This window comes from Dendroctonus ponderosae, unplaced genomic scaffold (genome assembly GCF_020466585.1).
Source record: "Dendroctonus ponderosae isolate FM_Combo_2020 unplaced genomic scaffold, Dpon_F_20191213v2 Dpon_F_20191213_1, whole genome shotgun sequence".
In the NCBI taxonomy this organism is placed as follows: Eukaryota; Metazoa; Arthropoda; class Insecta; order Coleoptera; family Curculionidae; genus Dendroctonus; species Dendroctonus ponderosae.
In genome coordinates this window covers 50,201,102-50,226,064 of record NW_026017110.1, presented here as the reverse complement: position 1 = coordinate 50,226,064, position 24,963 = coordinate 50,201,102, and the positions used below count along the sequence as shown (strand labels likewise).

The 24,963-nt window shown below is 40.5% G+C and overlaps 3 protein-coding genes across 4 annotated transcripts in view; 1 reads left to right on the top strand and 2 right to left on the bottom strand.

Annotated features, from left to right (window-relative positions):
- The first annotated feature begins 202 nt into the window (after positions 1-202).
- On the top strand, positions 203-6,408 carry LOC109543456 (heterogeneous nuclear ribonucleoprotein A1, A2/B1 homolog). 2 transcript variants are annotated; one of them, XR_002172496.2, is made up of 11 exons: positions 203-342; positions 506-723; positions 779-1,035; positions 1,089-1,238; positions 1,301-1,534; positions 1,593-1,727; positions 1,785-1,866; positions 2,732-2,805; positions 5,677-5,879; positions 6,146-6,180; positions 6,269-6,408. XR_002172496.2 is itself a non-coding variant. In XM_019913186.2 (7 exons), the coding sequence occupies exons 1-7, from the start codon at positions 322-324 to the stop codon at positions 1,850-1,852; spliced, it is 1,083 nt and encodes a 360-aa protein (XP_019768745.1). In that variant the 5' UTR covers positions 203-321; the 3' UTR covers positions 1,853-2,127. The 2 variants fall into 2 exon arrangements, 1 of the variants encoding a protein (XP_019768745.1); XM_019913186.2 differs by lacking the exons at positions 2,732-2,805; positions 5,677-5,879; positions 6,146-6,180; positions 6,269-6,408 and having other exon boundaries at positions 1,785-2,127.
- Positions 3,021-5,829, bottom strand: LOC109543390 (homeobox protein rough). Its single transcript, XM_019913076.1, has 4 exons — positions 5,685-5,829; positions 5,475-5,627; positions 3,592-3,826; positions 3,021-3,311 (listed from the first exon to the last, which is right to left on the bottom strand). The coding sequence occupies exons 1-4, from the start codon at positions 5,827-5,829 to the stop codon at positions 3,137-3,139; spliced, it is 708 nt and encodes a 235-aa protein (XP_019768635.1). The 3' UTR covers positions 3,021-3,136.
- Positions 6,362-24,963, bottom strand: part of LOC109543455 (tachykinin-like peptides receptor 99D) — a 55,547-nt gene continuing 36,945 nt past the window's right edge. The window contains exons 2-9 of the mRNA XM_019913185.2: positions 18,477-18,587; positions 16,587-16,739; positions 15,455-15,629; positions 14,608-14,823; positions 13,061-13,211; positions 11,799-11,995; positions 8,927-9,069; positions 6,362-7,682 (exon numbers count right to left, since the gene is read on the bottom strand). Of these exons, the coding sequence (XP_019768744.1) occupies positions 7,543-7,682; positions 8,927-9,069; positions 11,799-11,995; positions 13,061-13,211; positions 14,608-14,823; positions 15,455-15,629; positions 16,587-16,739; positions 18,477-18,558 (1,257 nt within the window). The 5' untranslated portion in view covers positions 18,559-18,587 and the 3' untranslated portion in view covers positions 6,362-7,542. The remainder of the gene's footprint in view (positions 7,683-8,926; positions 9,070-11,798; positions 11,996-13,060; positions 13,212-14,607; positions 14,824-15,454; positions 15,630-16,586; positions 16,740-18,476; positions 18,588-24,963) is intronic.

The following is a 24,963-nucleotide window of genomic DNA, read 5'->3' as shown; positions in this document are numbered from 1 at the left end:
GTAATTTGTGGTCAATGGCATTGACCTCGGAAGAATGCGGGTAGTATTTTAATATTTCTTGAACTACTAATTTACTAGGAAAATATTTTTTAAATTGCTATTGGCATATGAAGGACCCTGAGCAGGTAAATTGGGGGAGCAATTGTTTCTAAGTACTGAAATAATTGGGTTTTAGGTCGCATTTCGGAAATATGGCAACCGAGCACCTGGCAAAGTGATGTTTTGGGATTGACTGGCGGCCATTTCGTTCACAAATTTGTTTGCGCCAGTTTTTGGAGTTCTTAGTTTTGAGGCGTTTTTGCGTTATTGGAAAAAATCAGCATGAGGAGAGACAACGGCAATGTGAGTATCAGTCTGTAAACTATTTGGAAGGTTCCTTAAAAGAAAACCGGCTCGAATGTCTGTTTTAAGTACTTTTAATGGAGGACTCAAAACACATAATTTCTAGCCTCAAACAACTGCGATTGTTATTATTTGGAATCTATATAGTACTATTGAATTCCAGGATGGTTTGGAACCTGAACAGTTCCGCAAACTATTCATTGGTGGTCTGGACTATCATACGACTGATGAGTCATTGAAGAAGCACTTTGAGCAATGGGGCGAAATTGTTGACGTGGTGGTGATGAAGGATCCGACCACAAAGCGAAGCCGCGGCTTTGGTTTTATCACCTATTCCAGTGCTCAGATGGTGGACGATGCCCAGAAAGCCCGACCTCATAAGTAATTTTCTTCAGCGGCCGTTTTTTGGGAAGTGTAAATTGTCTTTTTTCTGCAGAGTTGATGGCCGGGTGGTGGAACCCAAAAGGGCGGTACCGCGCCAGGAGATTGGACGACCCGAGGCCGGCGCTACCGTGAAAAAGCTTTTCGTCGGCGGCCTTAAAGAAGACATTGAAGAAGAGGACCTGAAAGACTACTTCAAAACGTTTGGAAACATTTTATCCTGCAGCATTGTGGTGGACAAGGAAACGAGGAAGAAGCGCGGCTTTGCCTTTATTGAGTTCGAAGATTACGACTCGGTAGATAAAATCGTCTGTAAGTTAACCAGCTAACCAGTGGAACATTTGCAAAGCATCGAACATTTTCAGTAAAACGCTCCCATACGATCAAAAACAAGGTGGTTGATGTGAAAAAGGCCCTAAACAAAATTGACATGCAACAAGGCGGCCAAGTGGGCGGCTCCATGGGGCGTGGTGGACATAGAGGAGGTGGACGAGGCGGCCGCAGTAACAATCAAGGTATCTTTAGTCGGAGTTGTCTTAATGAATGCGATAGTTTTTTTTTTCAAATTTTTGCTTAGGTGGTGGTCATCAAGGAGGTGGAGGAGGAGGATATGGGGCTCCTCAGCCTGGACCTTGGGGAGGCCAACAAGGCGACAACAACTGGGGTGGTAACCAAGGGGGCGGTTGGGGAGGCGCTCAAGGCGGCCAACAAAATTCGTGGGGAGGCAGCGGAGGGTGGGATCAATCTCAACAGCCTTGGGGCCCACCCGCCCAGCAATCCTACAATCAGAGTCCCTCTGGTGGATACAACAGTAAGGCTTCAATATATATTTATTTATTTATTGGCTATTGGTTTATTCTTTGGCATAGCCGGAACTAGCGGAGGTGGTTGGGGAGGACAGGCTCAAACCCCCAGTTCGGGTAATTTTAGCAACAGCTATCAACAAGGCTACAGTGGAGGGGCCGTGAGGAATAATTATCAGCAGCAAAGGCCTGCGCCTTATAGTAAGTTTGAAAACACGGTAGAAATTCAGAGGAACAAATTGGGTTCTTTTATTGTAGACTCAGGTGGTTATGGGGGCGGCAGTAACTACCAGCAAGGTTCAGGGGGCGGCGGCCGCAGATATTAAGCCTCCTACTTAATGTAAGTGAATCATTCTCATGCGCCTCTCCATAAATCCGGGGAAAGAATTTTGGCTATTTTGTTGATTTGATGCAGATTTATTTTGTGATGACCAACTTGGATTTAGAGATTATTTCAGGAGCATTATTGGACAGTGTTAGGTGTTGTGCGCGTTTGCGTATTAATCGTGTGTTAGGATTAGAATTCACTTTTCTTAATGTAGTTGGTTTTCTTATGTATTGCAAATGCTTTTTTTCTAATAAAAGTACAATTTTAAGGATACTTGACGCGTAACCAACAGGTCGTTCTTATTTGAATTAGGCGTTTTTTGTTTAATAAACCTTTGCAGTTTAGGGCTTTTCGATTCGTCCAATTAGGAAGTAACTTGATGAGTTGGTTTTTTAAAAAGTAATTGGACCAGAATGGAGGAATATCGCGCTTTCAATAGAATAGGGACAGCAGTTAATGAGGATAAGTAGTTTGATAGGCAGGAATTAGGTTTAGGTATGTATACTTCAAGTTTTTACATTTCTTAGTTTAGGTGAGGATGGGATCAGTAAGTTTTTCCTAATTGGTCTAGTTCTTTCCAACGCATCCCATCCTCAAAACAAAACTATTTGGCTCAGGTTGTTTTTATGAAGCGCCTCACAACTAGCTTTTTTCGTAGTAGGATTTTTCTTAGGCCAGATCAATCAGCAACTCCAAGAATATTTGTAAAAGTGAACCTGGGTTAGGTAGGTGTAGTTTGAAACGTGCTTCGTTGTGCTAGATATTAATTCACTCGTGATTTCCTCATGTATGGTCCCAAAACCGACTGGTTTCGGTACCATGCATATTATACAACCAGAACTAGAATTTTATCTAATTTGCTGTTTTTGATTTTTAGGCCAACGTTTCGGAACTGTTGCTGATAATGGAACTGGTTCGTAGATGATTACCATTGATCCAGATTACAAACAAGTAAGTGAATATCTTAATTGATTTACATTAAAAGAGATCGAGTTTAAATTCCCTTTTCTGAATGCGGAAAGCATAATTGCCGTGCGACTGTTTAAAAGTGGGGCTTTTCAATTGCAATTGCAGGAGAACCGGGATTGGTTTTTGTTGCATTTTCCGCGCTTCACTTCATCCTTCATTCTTTGCCATTGATTAAAATTGCGGTCAAGCATAGAAGATTCTTAGAAATATCCTGATTAACTGAGCTTTTATATACACAATAGCCTAAGACTAGATCATGGGCGCCGTAGGCCCGTTTTTTGATATTCAGCTCTTGACAGCGCTGTTTAAGTACTTAGGGGCTAGCGCTGTTGCTGTTTTCGGCCAGCGAAGTGCCGGCATTGCTGAACGTTACGCTGCCGGGCTGAATTTCCGAATTGGCCAGCGGCTGGGATAGTTGGGGGCTGATAAAGGGGTGAAAACAGGGGCCCTCGGTGCATAGGGCGGTCTGAAATGAACCCATGAGTTTTCTGAAAACAATGAACAATTAGACGTTGGGTAAATGCATGAGAAAACTAATTTCCCAAACTGGCCGGGCAACAAACAATAATTGTTCCTCTTTGTGTTTTATTTGTATGGACCTCATTAGGGCGCTAACGACTCTAAAAAGGGGGATGCACGGTGTCTTTAAAAGCCCCGTTTAATAGTCGCTAAGCACGAGAAAATCATATCAGGAGCCGGATCTTGTAAGTGAATTGAGCCGGGAGATTTCTATCTATTAATCGCGTTTAACGTGCAAATAAACATTACCGATAGTGCTGATCCAAGTGCGCCTTTTCTATTCGCTTGTCTTTGGCGCGTCGGTTCTGAAACCAGATCTTGATCTGAGTCTCGGAGAGCCTGAGCTCATCGGCCAGCTCGCAGCGCCGTCCTCTACTAATGTATTCTGAGCGCTGATACTCGATCTCCAAGCGCAGCGTTTGCTCAGAACTGAAGGTGGTCCGCTGGCGGCGCGGTCTGCCCTCTTTACGCCTCCGTCTGGCCACTGAAAAAAAACCCAACAAACAAAATCAGCCGCCAATAATAGCGATTGTTGTATAAGCCGCATTTACAACTTTACACGCGCTTGGGTTTGCACAATGACCGGCTTAATGTTCCGCTTTCCGTACGGAGCTTTTCACACCTCTCTTGGCGACAATTTCCAGCAGGCCCGTTTTCCCAGAATCCGATATTTGATGTTGGTAAGCCGTTGGGCACTGTTGTCGATTCATGCATAGCTGCAATTTTTTTGGGGGAGAAAAATTACGATAATTCGCGTCCTCCAGAACCAGGTCGGCTCGATTTCGCACCCATCGACTTCGGATGTCCACTTCCGCTGGCGAATCTCTTCGGGGCGTCCATCTGGCGTCCTGGGGGGTGCCGTGTGAACCACCACAGTGTAACATTAATAAACGCCCATTTAAATCATTTACGGCCCAATCGAGCGGAAGACCGCATTTGGATTTCTAATTTGGTCGAATTACTTTGGGTGCGGTTGCTAAGGAAGTGCCAGGTTTTTGTAGTGATTTGCCAAATTTCCTTGTCTTTATTTATCGAATTTTCTAACGTCAGCTGCTATATTTTAGAGAGTCTAGAAAGCGCGTAAAACCGCATTGGCTTTTGTCATTTGGTCCAATTGCTTTGGGTGCGACTGCTAAAAAGCGTCCGGCTTTGGAAGTGATTTGCCTTGATTTTGGCGATTTTTCTTGTTTTTATCTATCAAATTTATCTCTTTAACAGCCACGTTTACATGCGTTAAAACTTAGTAAACGTGGTCGATTTGCTTTTCGTGGGTTCTCACTCAAATATAGTCCGGTCGACCCGATTTAGCCAGGTTTTGGCACAAACTCATGCTTGCAGCGATTTGATTTTAGTGCCTTGAGCAAGTTGGATTGGTTGAAGAGCTGGGCTTTGCAAATGACAATGTGTTTTAACGCGAAATTTGGGTTTCGATGTTAATGTTTTTGCGTTTGTGCCCCTGCAGGGCCGTTCTTCAGCTAACTGCTGAACCGTAACCAGCTTGTAACATTGATTGAATGTGGCAATTTCGACATCCGCACTCACCCCGAGATATTGAAGACCTCCACGTATTATCTGTCCATCATTATTTTCCCTTCGCTCTCAATTACAGATTATGCACGCTTAATTTGCCACCCCTTCTGTTACCTTAACAGTGGCCGAAACCCCTCATGTGACACTGCGATTTATAAATAAACAGCTTGAAAGATTATTGAAATTTTGCGGTGTAAAGACAGTGCGTCAAAGTTACGCGTTTAGTCATCAACTAGAGGATTGCTGGGAACCAGCAGCCGTTTCTCTCATGTGGCGCACCTGGGGCGACTTAATTAAATCGAATTAAAAACTAATTAGTTCTGGCCCCGCGCCTTATGTTCGCATTTGATGCGACTGGAAGAGTGATTGTTAACAATCGACAATGTTGAACAGTTTTCGATGGGGAATCCGTTTGCGCCTGCAAATCCCACCCACTGACGCCGCTTTCCAACACGCTCCACTAGCCCTCCCAAATCCCATCATAATAATATTTTACATTTCGAATTGTAGTTGATATTGTATCGTTTAAATCTCCGCTGCGGCGTTGTCGCGTGTTTCATTTTTATTTGTTGCAAAAATTCATATTAAAGAAAAGAACTTACAAAAGGCCGATAGTCCTGCAGCGGCTGCAGCCAGTTGGGACTGAGCCGGCAGCAAAAAGGGCAGGGGGGTTGCCAGGACGGGCACTGGAACCACCAGCTCCTCCCGTGAGCAACCGATCAAAAGGTTCCTTTTGGGGGAGTTTGCAAAATCCCCTGCAACACCAAAATCCGCTCTTTAAACCCGATTTTTTTTTTATTTCAGGCACTTACTTGGTGCGAATTGCGGCGCCTCCGCTTTAGCGGCCAGCTCTTTGGGCTCTTTGGGTTCCAAGTGGCCGTAAAGCTTCTGGAAAAATTCCCTAGGGCTGGAGGGTTGATGGTTCTTTTGCTTCATGAGGGCCGCCGTGGGAACCATTGCCTAAACACCACGAAATTGGCACCAGAATAACCGCATAGAACGCAAAGGTGAGTTAGTTGCCGCAATTGTTCATGTTTTTACTTGTTTTTATCGCGCGACGTCACTAAGAGCGGTCCAAGAGTGATTTAACCACCCGAAGACAAAATGATTCGCAATGCTTAAATTTTAGTGGGGGCGGGATGGTTGCGGAAGGGCGGGCTAGCCGCCAGCCAACAGCAATCGCTCGGTCTTGGGCCCTTTGTTGGCTCGACGTTCGCCATTTATTAACCAAATATTTCACATGTTTTTAATTCTGCCTTGTTTCTAATTTCAGATTGAAGGCAGGCACAGCTGGCGGGCGTTCACAGAGTGAGTTTTTGAATTTTTTATTTTTGGCGTATGTATGTAGTTTTGAACAGTTTGGTGGATGCGCCTTAAATATTTTTTCATTCTGCAGATGGGGGAGGGCATGATCCAATAAGGACTTAAAAAATCATCGCGCTTCAGTGACTGAGGTCGACTGTTAGTGGACAACTAAAACAGCTTTAAACTGTATCTGAACAGTTTATTTCTGGAAATAAACGACAGTAAAGTACATTAACAGTGATAAACATATTAAACCCCTGAATTGAGGCGCAAAAACTAACAGAATCCACCAACATACACTATTTTACATTAGTTGAATATCCTTTTATTTGGAAAGTCATACAGAGTGTTCCAAACGGGGATTTGCAGCATTCTCTACGGCAATCAGAGGCATACATACATCCAGCAATTTTTTTTATACACATAGTGATCTTCCTAGCTAAAGTGAATTTAGGTGCGCTTTACATTTACATATTACATTAAATATTTCTGGATAACTGTACAGTTATGTACAAATCTATTCCATTTTGATCGATTTAAGCTTCTCAGTAATATCACATAGTTGGTCATTAAGGATTATTGATATGGCGTTAGTTGGTTTTTGTGAAAATCAGTGTTTCTTTCCTAGTTTTGGTCAGTATGTACAGAGCGATCGGTATAGTCATTAGAGTACTACATGTTGAAAGCGTTTCTGTTTTCCCTGCTCTAATCTATAGAGAAAATTTGCTTATTTTCATTTAGTTGCTCCCTACTATGTACAGAGTGTGTTTCGGATGGTTCTAGCATGTGGGGACAGTTTTTTGTGTAACTTGATAGAGCTGCAAAAAGCGTTTTTTTACAACCTTAGTCCAATTCCCAGATGGTCCCCATTGAAGCAAATCAATAACATGTTTTTATCGGATTAGAGCAATTAACCCCGGCGAAAATTTGCGCGGAAGACAAAAACAAAGGCAATGCCTTTCAAACCAGAGAGTGTTTTTGTAAACTGGCCACTAGAAAGCCGATTGAATTTATATCAATAGTGAATTTTTGGTTAAACTCGAGGTTTCTGAACAAAGTGACACGAAGTGATCAATCGCACATTCAAAAAAGGCCCATCCAGGTCCTAATGGTTGTAGACGAGTTGAGAGGAACTTGTTCATTTTGTATCAGAGCACTTAAGTATAGGAATTTCGTTGTTGCCGCCATCGTCTACAACTTGCTCTCCTCCTCCTCTATGTCATCCTCACGGGGCTTTGCGCTTAGCCGTGAGGACCCCCCGCCCTATATCCACGTCCTCCGCTGCGAGCTGGCACCGCTGCCGTTTGAAGAGGCGGTGACGCCCTCAGGGGCGGCTGTACTGGCCGCCCCCAAGTTCACCCTATGTCAGGACAATTGACGCATCTCACAGCGACGCATCATCACTTCGTCTGGTACCTGACTGTAGCACGTGTTGGTTGACGAAGATGGGGATGGTCGGCCTGCCGCCATTGACGTGTAGGGGTTGTACGACACTCGAAGGGTTCCTGCAAACGAGGTTGTCTATCAGGTTCTTGACAGTTCTCTAAATATATTTGGGGGCCGCTCCCCAGAAAACGCAATAAACTCGGGACTTCAACTTGAGCGATCGCTCTTGTGGATGTATTTGTATGTTTTCCCCCACGATGAATTATGAAAGCAATACGTTTTCTGTAAAAAAAAACAAGAAAAAAGTTTGATTGTATCTGCCTGATGCGGAGGGGATGATTTAAATTTATTGCCCACAGTGAAAAGTGAAAGTGGAAATCTTAGGGCAGTTGCCAGGTTTTTGTGTTCGTTCTTGTCGCTCCATAGGCTTTGGAGAGAGCGCGAGATGCTGTGGCGGTGTTCTTGTTTTGCTCAAGGACATACATGGGCGTCTCTGTCAGTGCCATTGCTTTCGAGCAAAAGGATATGGCCGAACTTCCCCAGGTTTTTTGGTTGGGGGCCGTGCTTAAAGTACGTAAGGTAAATTCGTACAATTTTTCAACATCCTACCCCCCCAACATTACGTAATAATTTAAGTTTGTTTTGGATAATTAAGAAGATATATAAAGAGCTTTCCTCGGTTGTATTATGAACTTCAGTTAAAATTGCATTCCGGTTAGGCATAAACTTCCACCCCCGTCTTAGTTTGCTTGTTTTTGTAGCAAATTATTTAAAAAAAACCATAAGCTTCATCTGGAAGATTTTGCGCGAAAAGTTCTATTTTCGACCTCAAAACTCGTGTTCACGCTGAACCATTCGGGCGGCATTTGACCGGTCGAGAATGGGTGATAAATTCGAGCTGTTTGCTTTCACTTTTTGCAAAGTTTTGGTTTAAATGGTTCCAATTGTGTCTGAAGCATGCTGATCGAAAGGGCCAAATTGCCGAAAACTTCTAAAGCTCATTCGCTATTTTCACACAAAGAGTCGCATTCGGCATATTTTTTGCAAATAAAACTGATCCAAAACGGAGCTTCGTGCTAATACCAGACATGACTTTTCAATGAGACATGCAACCGAATTTCTCAATAAAAAATCACCGCAAGCGAATAATCTACCACATCAATGCCGCAATTTTGTCCACATTTTTTGTGCTTGTTGCATGCCACATCAAAAACTCATACATACAAATTCGACTATCGGATTCTTGTTGGTTGCGGCGCTGCGCGGCCCATTTTTCACGACGGACGTCCACATATTTTTTATACGGCCCTAAAAATCCAAACTTTCCCATCGGAGCCGCTTTTCCACCTGGTCGTTTGCTTACCGTTGCGGATTATCCGGTTGTGATCCGGCGATCCGGAATAGGAGCGTCTTTTGCTGGTTAACACCTCGCGTCGCGTCAGAGCTCCTGGACTAACGTGCACAAACGGCAGCCAGGAGAAGAACTGTTTGAAACCTCGTCGAAACCTGCAAAACATATACAGTCATTTTTTTGTTCTGTTTGTGTATTGATGTGACCGTGTCTATGGGATTTTTAGCTAATCTTTAATATCCAGCTGAAACTGCCCTTAAATGGCTCGATTTAGATTGAAAACCGCCTTTTTGTATCCAGATCTAGATAAGTTCGTACTAGGGTTTCTACCTGTTTTGGTGGAAATTTTGAAAACGGTTGAAATTATTGGGTCAATCACAGTGGCTTTTTCTATAGCCCGTTTCAGTTGCAGTTTTCATTACTTTGCTTTTTTCAGCAAACATTTAAAAATTTTGTTGAATTATTGATCATTTTCAATTTCATCCCAAAATCGACGAAAAATGTTGCAATAATGTTGCGAAAAATTTTGAAAACCTTTTCTTGAGCGCACTGAGTTCTTATGCGAAATTTTGCATCGCATTTCAAAGCAAAAATGTGAATTTTTTGCGTATGTTCCAATTTAACAGATTATCTTCAAAATAGGCTTGAGTAACACTGTGTTGAGTTGCGCTGTTGAGTTGTTGCCGCTCCCTGAGTTAATGAGTTTTAACTCGTTGGTTAATGAGTTATAACTCATGGCCGCTGACGGAATTTTAACATCTAACAAAAAAAGCAATCAAAATATTGCTTTTGAGCATACGATTGCTTGATACTATTTGGTCCCAAAACGGGAAAATTCGGAGATTTTGCAGATACTTAAAACATTTTTAGAGCCATGAGGGTGATAATTTTTCCAAATATTGATTATACGCTTTTGATTTCTCTGGTCGGTTTTTAAGGAAACCTAAATTTTGTTGAAAAAAACAAGATAACTTTGTTTCGATTTTGTCCCGGATTCTAAGATGAAACCGGTATTTGAAAAAGACGTCAAAGAAGACCAAACTGTAAACACGACGACTTTTCTTGTAAAATCCATCTTTTAACTTTTTTGCATAAAAGACTCAGTTTGCCAGTATTTTACAGTAAAACGTTAGGAAAAAATGCCTTATTCCGTTTAGAGAGTTTTCTTTAGAAATAATGACGGAAAAGTGAATAAACCGGAATTTAAATAAACCAAATTATTCACAGCGACAATAGTGTAATGTTTTCCGAATCATTGATTATAAACTTCCACTTGTTCTGTTCGGTCCAATACTTTTGGGAAAAAATCCAAAAAAAATTATTAGGGTTTTCAAAATTTGAAGCTGCAAAAGGTTCCTGAAAAAAATTACAAAGCTGTTCAGAAGCCGAGATTTTCACAGAAAATACCTGAAGATTGTCAGTATTTTAAGTAAAACTAAAAATAATACGTTTTTTGCGTAGAAAGAATTGCTTAATAGAAACTTTGCTAAAACTGAAAAGACCTGAAATTTTATAGAAACTTAAAAATCTTCCGAGCGATGAGGGTAGCGAATTTTCCAAATAATTTTTTGGAACATTTTGCTCTAGCCGTTTTCTCTAGATAATTTTAATCACTTTCGGTAAAAAACTGAATAAAATCATTTGGTTTTTGTGCCAAATTCGAAGCTGAAAAGGGTTTTCTAAAGTTCCCTGCAAACCGATGAATGAAGCAAATTTTCTAGCAAAATTAGTTTCGTAATTTTTGACTGAAAAGGCCCCATTATTGTTAGAAAAGAAGAAAAGCATCAGAAAATAATGTTTGTTTGCGTTTTGCTTAAAAACGTTTAGTTTTGTGATCGTTTTTTTGAGAAAATCTTAATGATTTTTGGGGAAAAACCGGAGAAATTTATTTTCGTTTTTGACCCGAATTCGACGCCGAAAAAAGTTTTTGTAAAATTCCTTCAAAGCTATAGATTTATCTTGTAATTTTTCGCGAAAAAGACCTCCAGATCGTCAGTATTTTTAAGTAAAACTACAAAATAGCACGTTCTTGAGTAGAAAGCAATGCGAAAAAAATTCAGTACAAACTAAAAAAATAAATTTTTTTAGCAAACTACAGTTTTCAGAGGAACGGAAGTGCCGAGATTTGAAAATAATTTATTATAAACTTTCGCTTATTCAGTTCGTTTTTTGACAGAAAATTATTTGATTTTTGTCCCAAAATCGAAGCTGGAAAGGGATTTCAAAACTTTTAGGAATCGACAAAGGAGGCTAGTGTTCTAATATACCTAATAAATTGTATTTCATAATTAGGCCCAGGCCTAGTTCAAAATCATTAATTAGTCGTAGGAAGCTTTTGGACGTTTTTGAGTTTCTTATGAGGGAGTCATTTCTTATAAGGTTTGATCCGAAATTCTTAGTCTCCAAAGGGATACAGAGTCCTTTGAAAGCAAATACTACATCAGCCGCACAATTTTATGAATGTATGCAACTATTTTAGCTTCTGGCTATAAAATTCTGCAGAATTATGGCTCTTTTTTTTGCATCCGGAAACTGGAAAACCCCGTTTCTATCGCCCGAGTAAAAGCGGAACGACGAGCGGAGGAACGTGTTTCGCGAAACATCTCAATTTCGGTCTTCTCCGGGCATTAAAATAGAATTCGCCCCATAGACCGAGAGCGAGACAGGGGCGGCAAGCTGACCATTATTTTCCCATAATGCGACAACCCCTGTTTTATGATCTGCCGAGATAAAGCGGATTTATACGTTTTTCCGCAAATGGGCGCTTTTATGGGCCCGCCCGCAAATCTACCGGCGCGTTCATCAAATTAGACGATCCGAGTTATTATTGGCCCCGTTGAGAGAAAAATCACTTTGACAAAACATCTAAAAACACTGTACATACCGGGCGTTCATCCAGCAGTAGATGATGGGATTGTACATGGAATTGCTCATCGCCAGCCAATAGATGGCCAAGAAAGTCTCCTGAATGTACTTCGATCTGGTGATCTTCGGGTAGTAGGCGATGATGATGAAGTAGAGTTGATATGGAAGCCAGCATACGGCGAAAATAATCACCACTACCATCATCATTTTCACCACCTGAAAAAACCGTCGGTTTCAGCTGAAATAGTGGCAAAGTTGCCTGGAGAAAACGTTGCGAAAGTTCGCGAAACTGAACTTTCCAACTGTCTTAGACTGGTGTCTTTATAAGCTATTTTAAGGGAGTTTTAATGAAGTTTAAACCACGAACAAGCACGTCACTTCTGGCACACCCGAAAGATGTTAACGAGGATTGCGACGCTGTTTACTCTAAGCTGGGGCTTTAGAGTGATTTGGAAATTTTCTGGTGGGTCCTTTACAGTCATTTTTCCGCGTTAAATTGCCCTTGAGTTGCGGTATTTCCGAAAAATTATCCCGGATCGTCTATATAGCTTTGAAACCCTGTGCCTTTTTACATGAATTTATTCGAAGGAATTTATAGAAAATGCAAATAATAAACGGGTCTTTTGCGCTCAATTTGCGAAGTTTCTGCACACAAAGGAATTAATTGCCAGTTTTCCCTAATTAAGGAATTTACACTGCTTTAATCCTGCGAAGCGTCGGGAAAACAGAAGCTGGTGCGATTTTTGGACTTTTATGCCCTCGTGGAAAATTTACTAGTTTCAAGCATGATAGTTTCGGAAAAAACTAAACTTTGATGGGTGAGTTTGGCGACGGCCGTCTCAATGTGACGCTCTCACTTATATCTGTCCTTGTCAGTGAATTTGGACAGGGAACTAAATAAAGCGCGGTAGTTTAAATGTTGCCTCTTCGTTACTCCCAGTGCAAACTATGTGTGTTCTTGTCGGTGGCATTGCATCTCAGCGCAACAGGGTGGGAAGGGCAATGCCAAACTTCCCCCAGATTATATGAATAGATTCCTCCGAGTAGTTCAATCAATAATTTTTGCACTTCAATCGCATCGAGCAAAAGCTTCTTAAATGCTGTTTTTAAGTTTGAATATTAACAAAAAAAACTGCCTTGGCACATTTTCCGTCGGTAAATTGTATTAATTTGAATATAGATTGAGGTTGTACCCTCTAATTTCCTTCGTTTTGCTGGTTAATTTTCGGTTGGCGTGACCGCTAGCGAACCGTCGCAACCCGGGCGACAGTTACAACTTACCCTTCTTTTGCTCTTGATGTTGTCCATTTGTCTTTGAGTGCATTCGCCGATACTTTGCGACCCCCACAGTTCGATTCCAATGCGAGCATACGTGTAAGTCATGGATAGAATTGGCACCAAGTAGGTTATCACCAGGAAGATCACATTGAAACTGTCGGGAAAATTAACATTACTGAACGCTTAAAGGAAATGTCGGCAGTTGAAAATTAAATCTCATAATTTCCGAGCCGAAATCCTCCAGCTTTTGACATTTACTTCTTCAACAAACAATAAGGTAATCCAATGACGCTGGTAGCGATTCCCCAAGGAATCGCTTTCGGGCTCCCAAACTTCTCCCAGTCCGGATTGCGACTCACTTTTCCCCCTGAAACTTTCCTCAACTTTCGAATTAAAAGTTTTCGACTTGCTTTTAAAATGCAAAAAAACCGATGCATTGTGGTGTCGCTAAAGACTTTGGCCAAAGAAACCAGTTTTCCCCCCGCTATGATTCGCTATACATTCGGGGGCAAAAAACGCGCCATTTCAAATTTGGCAAATTATTAAACACCTAAAATCCATTTAGAACACAGCGGACAATTTTCTTTTCGGCCCTCAGACGTAAAGGCGAGGGTGCGTTTGAATTTTTTATTCGCCCCTTTAAGGGTCCCTTTTTACTAATTAACAAGATGTTTTGCTAATTGCGCCGTTCCGTTTCAATAGCGAAAATGCCCAGTCGTGGGAAAACAGTGGCGGAACGTTAGGCTTGGTCTAGGGTCGGAGGGTTTTTCAATACGAAAATCTATCTGGATGTTTCTGGGAAGAAACCAGAAGGTTTTTATCTTTTAACGGGATCGATGTGCGGATTTAGATGGAAAATAGACAAAACTCCACTCTATGAAACCCCTGAGGTCGATTTCTTGGGCAGGTTTGACCTAATTTGGACACATTTTTTAAATAAGATTCGGATAGAGCTGTTTGAAACAAAAACAGTTGGAAAACCGCGCCTAAAAAAAATTACCTGCCAAAAATAGGGAAATACACTCACACAAAGTTTGCTTTTCGTGACCGGTTTGGGCTAATTTTGACAATTTTTCTAAAAAGATCCGTAAAATGCTTCTTATGTCTGGTTGCTTATAAACAGAAAAGTCTCTACTCTCTGATTCCTCAAAGTTTGATTTTCGTGACAGGTTTGGCTTAATTTTTACTATTTTTTAGAAGTCGTTCCGACGAAAGCCGCTTTTTGACAATAAAAACTACAACGCTCAATTTGAACATCGAGTTTTTGAAATTATCGGGTTTGATAAGCTTCAGCTTCGCCGGACGAGTTTGGCGACGGCCTTCTCAAGTGCAAAGCTTCCCCCTATAGCTGTCCTTGTCAGTGCACTTGGACAGTGCAATAAACAGAGCGCGGACTGCTTAGCGCTCCCTCTTCGTTGCTTGCACTGCAAACTATGCCTGTTCTTGTCTGTGACATTGCCTTTAAGCGCAACAGTTTGGAAATGGCAATGCCAAACTGCCCCGGATTATAAAATTTTTCAAAAGTTTATTTTTTTTTAAATAACACTCACTAGTACTCATAAAGACTTTCGTTGCTGATTCCGTCCGGCCACTCGGGGTAGCAAATGACTCTCTCCTCCCCATTAGAGTACGTATCCTTGTAGGTCTTGTAGTACAAGAGACTGGGCATTCCAATAATAATGCCCAACACCCAAGTGGAGAGCGCCAACACCAAAGTAACCATGCGGCCCATGCGAGGCTTTAGCGGTGTCATAATCGCCATGTATCTGAAACAAATGCAATCAGCATAGTGTCGTCTGCATAAATGAATAAGGAATCGCGGCCCCCGATTTCGCAAAACAACACTCGGCAAATACATTATTGCTAGGGGGTGGCGGAAACAAACAGATTAAGCACAAATAGAACGATTTCCCCGCATTAAATCACGCTGGAAGCGAAACTAAGTGGAAAGGTAAGACGAACGGGTTTATGTAAAGCGATTTATTTTCCTTTGGATACCGCACTAAAGGCGAAACAGCTGTATTTAAACAAGGCGATATTTTCCTATTTCGCAGATTCAAAAAGATCTTCTTAATTCAATTGAAATTCGGGACCAGACCCGATTCGTTCTCGGGTATAATGCAGATAAAGCGGCAACTGCTCGGAACAGTATAAATTGCTTCTAACAAGCTTGCAATTAAGCCCGATTTAGTTATGTAACTTTCACGTCCAGGTTCATTATAATTGGAATTTAAGCCCAATGTGCCTTTGCGGTTTATTTAGCTGAAAGATTGAAGAGTTTATGCCACGCGAAGGAAATTGCGTTCGAATTTATTACTGAGAAGAAGCTTCTGTTCTGGAAAGTTTTCCAATGCATTTTTTTTATTTCTGAGTTTAGGAAAAATTACGTTCACTTACCTATCAATGGAAATGGACATAAGTGAAAAAACGCTGGCGCAAACCGACAGAACGGCAATAAATTGGCTGATCTTGCAGTAGAGTTCTCCGAACGGCCAATGGGAGTAGAGCATGTAGACGTAGTTGAAGGTAACATTAAGGGTGGACACCATGGTATCAGCTACTGAGAGGTTCACTGGAAAACAATAGCTTAATTAACAAACATCCTTAATCATGGAAAAATCTTGATCCTACACTTCAGGGGCCGAGTGATGTGCCTGACGTGAAGAGGATTTAACGAATTAATTAGCTTGGCTCCCGGAAGTGGCATTTTTTTGTGGCAATTGTCTCAAGAAATTGTCGGCTATTTTATTAATTAATTTTGTCCGGAGCTTTTGAAGGCGGTTGATTTCCCAGATTTTTAATCCAACATTCACTGCCCAGTTGTCGCCAAACATTGAGATTTCAAGTTTGCCAGTGATTTTCCATTAAACATTCGAATCGTCTCGTTAATAGTTTCGCCTAATTGAACCGAATTAACCGTGAGGGATGTTGGGGATTGACTCCATTAGGGCAATTGGATAAATGTACTAATTAACTTGGATTTGATCAGCGGCTTTTCCGTAATTTTTGCCCAATATACAACACGAATCAACGGGTTTACATGTGCATTTCCATTACAAGCCCCAACAGCTCTAAATCCATTAAATCTGAATCGCACTAATTATGGCAGTAAATCTACTTATGGAAGCGTGAACTGGATGCATTGACTGTCTGGATAATCTTAGTGGGAGGATTTGCTGCTGGATTAGTTGGCTAAACAAATAAAAAACTGGATATTTGTATTATCGGCTAGCGGGATTGCACGTGCAGTTTTTCGCAATTTAACCATCCGAAGAAACGAGCCTTGTTTCAGCCGGATTACGTCCGAAACGAATGCTGCAGACTTGCGATTTTTACTGCCCCATATCGGCTCGACATTATTTCAGATTACATATCCGTAGCACCATATATATCCAGTCTGGAAACGATTATTTTCCACAAGTTACCGGACAGGACGTGCAAACGGCGTTGCAATATCCACGTGTTATTTTCTGGATTATCCAGCAGCAAAAAATTGCTCGCCAAGGCGATATACTGAGCGAAAACTTACAGAGGAAGTAGTTGGTGACGGTTCGCATTCGCTTGTGGGCCAGCACGATCCAGATTACGATCAAGTTGCCACCAGTTGCCACAATAACCATTCCTGCATACAGGATGCTCCATAAAACTTGCCGCCATACCGGCAGGATGAATTGGTTGCGGTCTGGAACATGAATAATACAAATAATAATTTAAACTGAATAAGAAAGCTGCAAATGCCAAAAAGGTTGTAGCTGCGCCTCTGTAAGGAGGCGTTGGTTGCAACAGCTACAGAGGGAACACAGGCAAGTAGCTGCAAATCCTGCAAATCCTGCAAATTGCACTAAAATCCATGCACCCGCTGATTTTTAAGAAGCTGCAAAACTTTGCCCAGAAAATTTACTGTGGGAGACTGGCATTTGTAATTGAGAAAAATCGTAGCTCCGTCTCTGAAATGAAGCAAGAGTTGCAATAGCTACAGAGTGGACCAGAGGAGAGTAGCTGCAAATCTTGCAAATTGCACTAAAATCCATGGACTCATTGACTTTTGAGAAGCTGCGAAATTTTGCCCAGCAAATTCAATGTGGGAGACTTGCATTTGTCATTGAAAAAAATGCTTAGATCCGCTTCTGAAAGGAGGCGCTTGTTGCAACAGCTACAGAGTGGAGCAGAGGAGAGTAGCTGCAAATCCTGCAAATTGCACTAAAATCCATGTGCCCATTGATTTTTGAGAAGCTGCGAAACTTTGCCCAGCAAATTCAATGTGGGAGATTGACATTTGTCAATGAAAAAAATCGTACCTCCGCCTCTGAAAGGAGGCGCTGTTGCAACAGCTACAAAGTGGAGCAGAGGAGAGTAGCTGCAAAGCCTGCAAATTGTACTCAAATCCATGCTCTTGCTGATTTTTGGGAAGCTTCCAAACTTTAATTTTTACGGGAGCCTGCCATTTCCTATAGGAAAAAATCGTATCCCCGCCTCTGAAAGGTTGCAATTGCTACTAGTGGAGCGGACTTAAGTAGATGCAAATCCTGCAAATTTTACTCAAATCCATGCACCTGATGATTTTTTTGGAGTTTCTAAACCGTCCAGAAAATTCGATACGAAAAACTGACATTTGCCGTCGAGAAAAAAATCGTAGCTGCGGCCCTGAAGAAAGGTACCAGTTGCAATTGCTACAGACTGGATCAGACTAAAGTAGTTGCAAAAGTTGCACTGAAATCCATGCATTCGGTGATTTTTGAACAGAATAGAAAAATTGTTTTTCTTTACTCTCGGAAGAAATTGCGTAGTTCCGCCACTGAAGCCCAAAGCAATGCTCAATTGCAGTCAGTGGAGTTTGCAGTTTTCAAGTAAGAAATCAGGCAAATTTGCAAATTTTCCAGTTTCCGGAGCATAAACCGAGCTGAATTTGCGCAAGATGTACAAACGAACAAATCCACTAATCTGGATCGCAATAGTCAAACCATTAGGCGGCCACTAATTTACAAGTCTAAAGTGGCGAGAGTGGATGGCGGGGAGAGAAGAAAAAAAGGAGTAGTAACTGGAAATTAATGGAGAACCGCAATGGAGGCCCGGAAATCGAAGAACTTGAGGCGGAAAAAGAAAATGGTTGTGGTTTCCTCATCACACTCACTTCCGGCGGAATTTGCACGCAAAACAGCATCACCCAGCGTAATTAAACGATAACATAGGTTAAGGCAGGTGCTTGTTTTGCATAACAAAGAAATCCAAGGTTTGGCGGCTTTTGCTTTAATAAAGTCCGCCAACGAACGTAACCATAATAATATATTTAGCAGATTTGCTTTTATATTGCTTTTAATATAACCTTTGTCGGTTGCATGCGCCCGTCTGACGTCACGGCTAACTCTGCAGAAAAATTTTAATTACAATCCAACAGCGGCGTAGCTGAGCGCTCACTTACCTTCGCTGTCGCTGATGTTGCTTGCATTGATCAAGTGGAAGTAGCTCGATGTGTTTTCATGATACATCGAGTAGTCCACCATGGTACTGTGGAAGCTGCATGAACTCCAATCTGCAAGCAAACAAACGCAATTTTAATCCAACTAATACAGAGTGAACCAAATGTGATTAAATGGTTTGGCGTGAAACTTCTAAAAATTTAGTGATCATTTGAAGGTGAGCAAAATGATCAGGATTTGTAGCCACTATAGCGAGTTACACCCTGTAGTAATTGCAACTGCTGCCTGCCTTCAGAGGCGGAGCAGGGATTTTTCTTCAGAATCCAGTACTGAATTTGCTATGCAAATTTGGGAGATTGTCAAAAATTAGTGAGTGCATGGATTTGTAGCTACTGTAGTCTGCTTTGAGCTCTCAAACTTCAATCGACATCATCCTTCAGAGGCGAAGTTAGGATTTAAAAAAAAATCAAGTTCAAGTCTGCTGCACTAACCCTCGGGGTAAAAAACACTAGTGAGTTTTTAGGCCGTCGTAAAACGGAATTTCTGTCTGAGGTTTCGCAAGCACGAGTACCTTGCATCTTCAGAGGTGGTTTGCTTTGTTTTTTTTTGTTTTGTCTGCAGTGTTTTTTAATCACCTTGTTGCATTTCTCGCTTTTTTGCTGGTGAAAATAATGTAGAGTTTGAGGTATTTTGAGTGACTTGAATTTTTTGAAAAAATCGATCCCTTGCCTCATGGAATTTTCGAACAAAATTTAAAATCTGACAACCGTGTTTTTGAATTTTTGAGTCCATCATAAGGAAGATATCGTCCGTTGAAATTTGCGATCGCTTAAAAACCGCTCAAAATAAACTGTTCAACAAAATAAAAGCTACACGGCCAAATTTGCCCTCACTTTGGAACTCGATAAATTATGACTTCTGTGAGCTACTTTATTTCTGTTTGAAGTGTTGTGTAGTATAAGTATTTTTCTATCAGTGCGTGTCTTTACAAATAAATGGCGCTTCAATTAAAGTTTCTACAGGTGGCAATTGAAGCAATTTGTGAAAGTTTGACATGTTCTCAATTGAGCAAAAAAAATATTTTTAGAATTTCAACATCAAAGGTATAAGGATAGACCTCATATCTCAAAACGGGTTTTCAATTTTTTTTGCTATCTTTTTTATTTACGGGGTGATGTCAAAAAATCGAATTTTTGGTTTTGCAGTGATAACATTTTTCTTCTTGGACCGATTTTTGAAATCTACAGCTGCCGTTGAAGTTAAAACGTCATGTAAGAAGATCCAAGTATGATCGTCGACTCAATACAAAAATTAAATTCAGGGGATTGCATTAAAAGTGACCCATTCGGAATTGCCCCCGAAATTTGCTATTATGGTAGACTTTGAATTAAAGATAAATTTATTTTCAAACAATCCGTTAATTCTGAACAGTTTAGGATGATCTATGCTAGACATGAGTTAAGATTGACTGGTGGTGGAACACCTTGTCTTGTGAAGGTCTTGTTCGCCTGAAAATGCGCGTAACGAGGCAACAAATTATAAATTATAAATATATATAATTAATATCAAAAAGCAATAAATTTAACTTTAATTCAAAGTCTACTATAATACGAAATTTTGGGGGAAATTCCGAATGGGTCACTTTTAATGCATTCCTGTGAATTTAATTTTTGTCTTGAGTCGACGATCATACTTGTACATTTTCTTACAGGACGTTTTAGCTTCGCCGGCAGCTGTAGATTTTGAAAATCGGTTCAAGAAGAAAAATGTTATTGCTGCAGGACCAAAAAGTCGATTTTTTGACATCATCTCGTAAATAAAAACATAGGAAAAAATATATTTGATATAGTATATACATATAAAAAAATATAGACTGATATATTTTTTTTGCAAAAAAAGTTTCCATAATAATTGAAAACCGAATTTAAATTCAAATCAGATATTTTCCGCCAAAAACGCCGAATCCGTATCGTCGGTTGCCTATCCCGATTGTGACGTAGCAGGTCATATCAACAAAGTGCCTCATGTTTATTTGGTTGTTTTCGCAGCTTTGTTTTATTATTTAAGTTATTGTGATTATCATTATTTTATTGATTATTATTATTATCTTGCATAATGGAAAATAGTGACATTTATGGATCACAAAAGAAGTGGTGTTTTGTGCCAGGATGCAAGAATACCTCAATAAGTGCTCCAAACAAACTCTTTTAACCGTTCCCCATGATTATGCACGTAAAGTTTTATGGTTCAAAGCAGCTAGTCGTGATGTTCTTAAATCAAAATCAATTTTCTTTTGTTGCGAGGATCATTTTAATGAAAGTACGAATAAAAAGCTAATGATGAAGCAGACAGAATATGCCTTCTGTGTTTTGGAAATCGTTGGGAAATTATCCTTGTACACTATACAAACAACCCTCGCGTTTCAATTCCACATGTCCGATAGCACTATCACCATATTGTTCTCGTGATACCCGAAATACAAATTTAAGAGTTCATTTTACTTTTAAAGCAGCCATGCGTATAGTTTAGGTTAAATAGAATAAGTGAAATTCTATATATTATTTACCTAATTTAAACCATACAGACAGATTAGTATATTAAAGAGAGAGTAACTAATAATGAATTTACGGATTTTTACGTACGCTGCTACTTTGACACCCTTAAATTCGGCTGTATTAAAGCGTTTGTCGTTTTTTAAAAATTTGGTGACCATAAAAAATATGCACACATGGTAAATTGTTTGTTCAGCTTTATGGAATCCTTCTGATCCATTTTTTAGTTTAAAACAAGCTATAAATTATTTAAATCCACAAAATAATTAATGAAACACAACCACACAACTGAACACTATGGACAGAACGTAAACAATCCGCCATTTATATGATCAGAGACGTCACAACCAATAACCAACGGATTGCGTTTTAGAGATTCATGAATAATTCGAATTTTAGCAGAATTTGTTTACTAAATATTTAACAAAATTGCAATATAAAGATAGTATAAACTTATTTAATCTTTCATGTATATACATATGTATATATGTATAGTACCATAGATTAATGTTCAGTTTGTAGGAATTTTTAATACAATGAAAGCATGCTATTTTACTACACGACACTTCAAACAGAAATCAAATACTTCGCAGCAGTCACAATTTGTCATGTTCCAAAGTTAGGGCAAATTTGGGCGTATAACGCTTATTTTGTTGAGCAGTTTAGACAGAAAATGTTGATTATTTCAGAACTGGAAAGTCTTGGGGTTTTTTAATCAACTTTTTTCATTATCATAGTAAATTTATTAAATTCTATTTTTGATGATGAGATCAGAACAGTGCAAGCATTCAAGCAAACAATCTCTGAAGGTGTAAGCCACTCGTGCTTGCGAAGCGTCAAGAAGAAATTCCATTTTAGAACGGCCTTAAAACCCGAAAAACCCACTAGCTTCATGGAATGGTCTCGATAGTCTATCTCTTTTGATATTGCGGGGTAAAGTTCGAAAACTTCCCAAAAATCAGTGAGTGCATGGATTTAACTGAAAGTTTGACGGTTTACAGCTACATTGTTTGGAGATTGCAACTGCTCTATCGCTTGGTAGAACTGAGATTTTTTCTTCAAATGCAAGATTTTTCCCAGAAAGCGTGTATGGGGGTGAATTGAAATTTGCACCCTCAAATGGATGGATTAATTGATTACACGAGCTGGGCATTCATTCGCAAGTCATAAAAGCCTTTCGCTAAGCCCCGGGAATCGTCCATCAAATTCCCGTTTATAAATGAGGCTCATTCCGGGCCCTGAGCGTACCCGTGGCCCCGTTCATCTCTTTCCTAATTGCACTTCTCTAATGTGTTTCATTTAACTCTCCTACAGGACGACACATTTGTAGCCCAATATAGTGCATGCGGATATCCAGTCGTCTTTCCGACTTTGCGTGACAAATGCCCCGAATTTCGGAACAAATCGTTCCAATTTTCCGTGAAGCGATGAGTTGGCCAGGGAAAGAATTCCAGGACAAAAACGGCTCCCATCGATTGAAAGAGTGGGTAGTGGATTTCCATTTAATCCAAGCAAATGGCGCATTTGAATTACAAGACTTTGGCACACTGAAGTCGGCAAGTTTGCACTTAAAGTGCGGCACTCGCATGATAGACAGTCCATAAATTTTAGTCATTTGGGGCATAACATATTCGCTCGAAGGACATAATGGGGCGGAGAACAATGAGGCGTCTGTTGGTAAAAGATCGTGAATATTTTCCACAATGGGCCTCATAATTACCGCTCAAATCCAGGCAACGATTGGCTGACATTAGAAAGCGTGTACGTGTATACTTTGACGATTTTCTTCTAATTGCACACATATTACATGTCAACTGGAGGGGATCTAAAGCGGCTTCATTCACGTCAACTGGGGAAATTACTGATGCTCTTCAACCATTTCATTCCTGAGCAACGGGCTTTCTTAAGACGTTCACTTAATCGAGTAAAGCTTTGCCTTGGTATTTACCGTCAACTCGATTTGCCTAAAAATGGGCTTTGAAGCTTTGGAGGATCGATTTTTGTGGCGCTTTTGGGAAACTTTGAAAGTTTGTCTATCTGAGGCTTCGACAAGGCAAAGCGAACTCGTTGAGGCCTAATTAATTGAAACACGCCCCCCCGGACCAAACGCAGAAATAATACACACATAAATAAACAAAAACCGATGTTAACAGTTTAATGCGGCGTTTGGCTGATTGGTTTGTTAAATCCAACTGGCTTTTGCATAATTCATTTAACATTTCCATTCTGTGGTGCTTAGAGCTGATCGTTTTTGAATGCCGATGTTTGCGGCAATGATTATAAACAATTTGCCCATAAAAGTGGATGTTTCCTCTGCTGCCCTCCCAATAATTTAAGCTACCCCTCGAATGCCATCATTTTGGTTAAAATCGGCGACCGTTCTGGCGGTCAAATTATGGTTTTGAATTATCGATAACCCGGGGAAATGTTGCACCTCTTCGGGCCTAATAAAGGCTATCGACATTTGCCCAATTTCGTTTTGGTTGGGTGCGTAGCACGCCCACACCTCCTCGAGTTCTAGAGTGCAGCTTTTGGTCAATAAAGCTGGGATGCCGTGACTTAGATGGGGGGTTGTTTCGCTTTTAGCCCCCCCGGGACGGTATATTGAAATTCTTCATCTGTTGGGACCTGGCATAAAGAACTTCGGCCTGGAATAGTTCGCCGGCTTGGTCAAGAAGTTCATTTGGCTGGAATGGAAAGTTTGGAAACTCTGGAAACACTCATTTGTCCCGGGAAGCGAAAGCGGCAGGTTTAAATTGTGCAATTCTTGCATTTTCCTAAGTGCATTTGGGCATTGAAATCGTTCTCTTTCTGGCGCTTACGAGCATCAACAATCCAGCTTAATTATTCGCCATGTAACGCCGAAAGGCTTCTTCATTGCCAGCACAAAAGAACACAGAGGCGTAGGATGAATGAATAATTAATGGAGGCACGGCTCCTCGCACTTTAGGTGTATGTAGGCCAAAGGCGTCGCGACGCCAATTTGTGGCGTCCTGTGAAAGGGGAGATTCGGATCTTCTTGGCACAAAAACCAAATTTCCAAAGTTCGCCAAAGTCAATTTTTGTTGACATTAGTTTCCAACAATTGAGGCGAAAAATGCCGTTGATTCAGGAAGTGGTAGCGCTGAAACCCTGTAAGGAAATTAATTGCGTCATGATTTACAAAGCAAGTAAACTTTGGGGTTCAAGAATCAAGCTGCTGCATTTGTGTGTCGAAGATGCGGCGTTGGTGCGTTCAACCCACAGGAAAGTGGAAGATTTTACAACGTTTTTTTGCATTCCTCGCCTCTTTCCGGTAAACACGATGTAGAGTTTGAGGTATTTTGACAGACTTGAATCTTTAATGAATTTTCGACCAAAAATCAAAATTTTACAACCGTATTTTTTGCGCTCATTGGATTGTTTCCGATCTAAGGAACTTCCCAATACCGAAATTGAAGGTTTTGAGTCCATAATAACGAATATACAGGGTTGCTCATTAGTGCGTCAAAGTGCGATATCTCAGTAAATATGAACTTTACAAGAAAATACGTCCTACGAAAGTTTTTCATGTTTAAAAGGTCCACATTTTAAAATTACTTTCCAATATACGGGGTGTATCATAAACGTGTGGTAGTTACCAACTTTGGTTTTTTAAATGGAACCGCCCCTTTTTTCATTCATTTTCAGATTTGTCGTAAAAATTTAAGTTAAGTTTGTGTCAAACGTTTTACCTGAAAAATTTACGATTTCCCAGTTATTCGTAAAAATGTGAAAGTTTTGACAGCTACTGGGTTCCACAGAAATCGATGCTGTACACTACCCGCTGCGAATTTTGGAAAACAGTTTTCAGCGATTCTAACAAAACATCATGATCTACGCGTAGATATGTTTTAAATTATAAGGAAATACTTCTAAACCGCGCAATTAGCCTCTAAACTTGCATGTTTTTAAACCT

Excerpts from the sequence above, each read along its gene's own strand:
- LOC109543390 (XM_019913076.1), bottom strand. The coding sequence starts at position 5,829 with ATGGTTCCCACGGCGGCCCTCATGAAGCAAAAGAACCATCAACCCTCC. Across the intron at positions 3,827-5,474 it reads TGCAGGACTATCGGCCTTTT|TGGCCAGACGGAGGCGTAAA; the intron begins GTAAGTTCTTTT and ends GTTTTTTTTCAG. Across the intron at positions 3,312-3,591 it reads CACTTGGATCAGCACTATCG|AAAACTCATGGGTTCATTTC; the intron begins GTAATGTTTATT and ends CATTGTTTTCAG.
- LOC109543456 (XM_019913186.2), top strand. The coding sequence starts at position 322 with ATGAGGAGAGACAACGGCAAT. Across the intron at positions 1,036-1,088 it reads CTCGGTAGATAAAATCGTCT|TAAAACGCTCCCATACGATC; the intron begins GTAAGTTAACCA and ends GAACATTTTCAG. Across the intron at positions 1,239-1,300 it reads CGGCCGCAGTAACAATCAAG|GTGGTGGTCATCAAGGAGGT; the intron begins GTATCTTTAGTC and ends ATTTTTGCTTAG.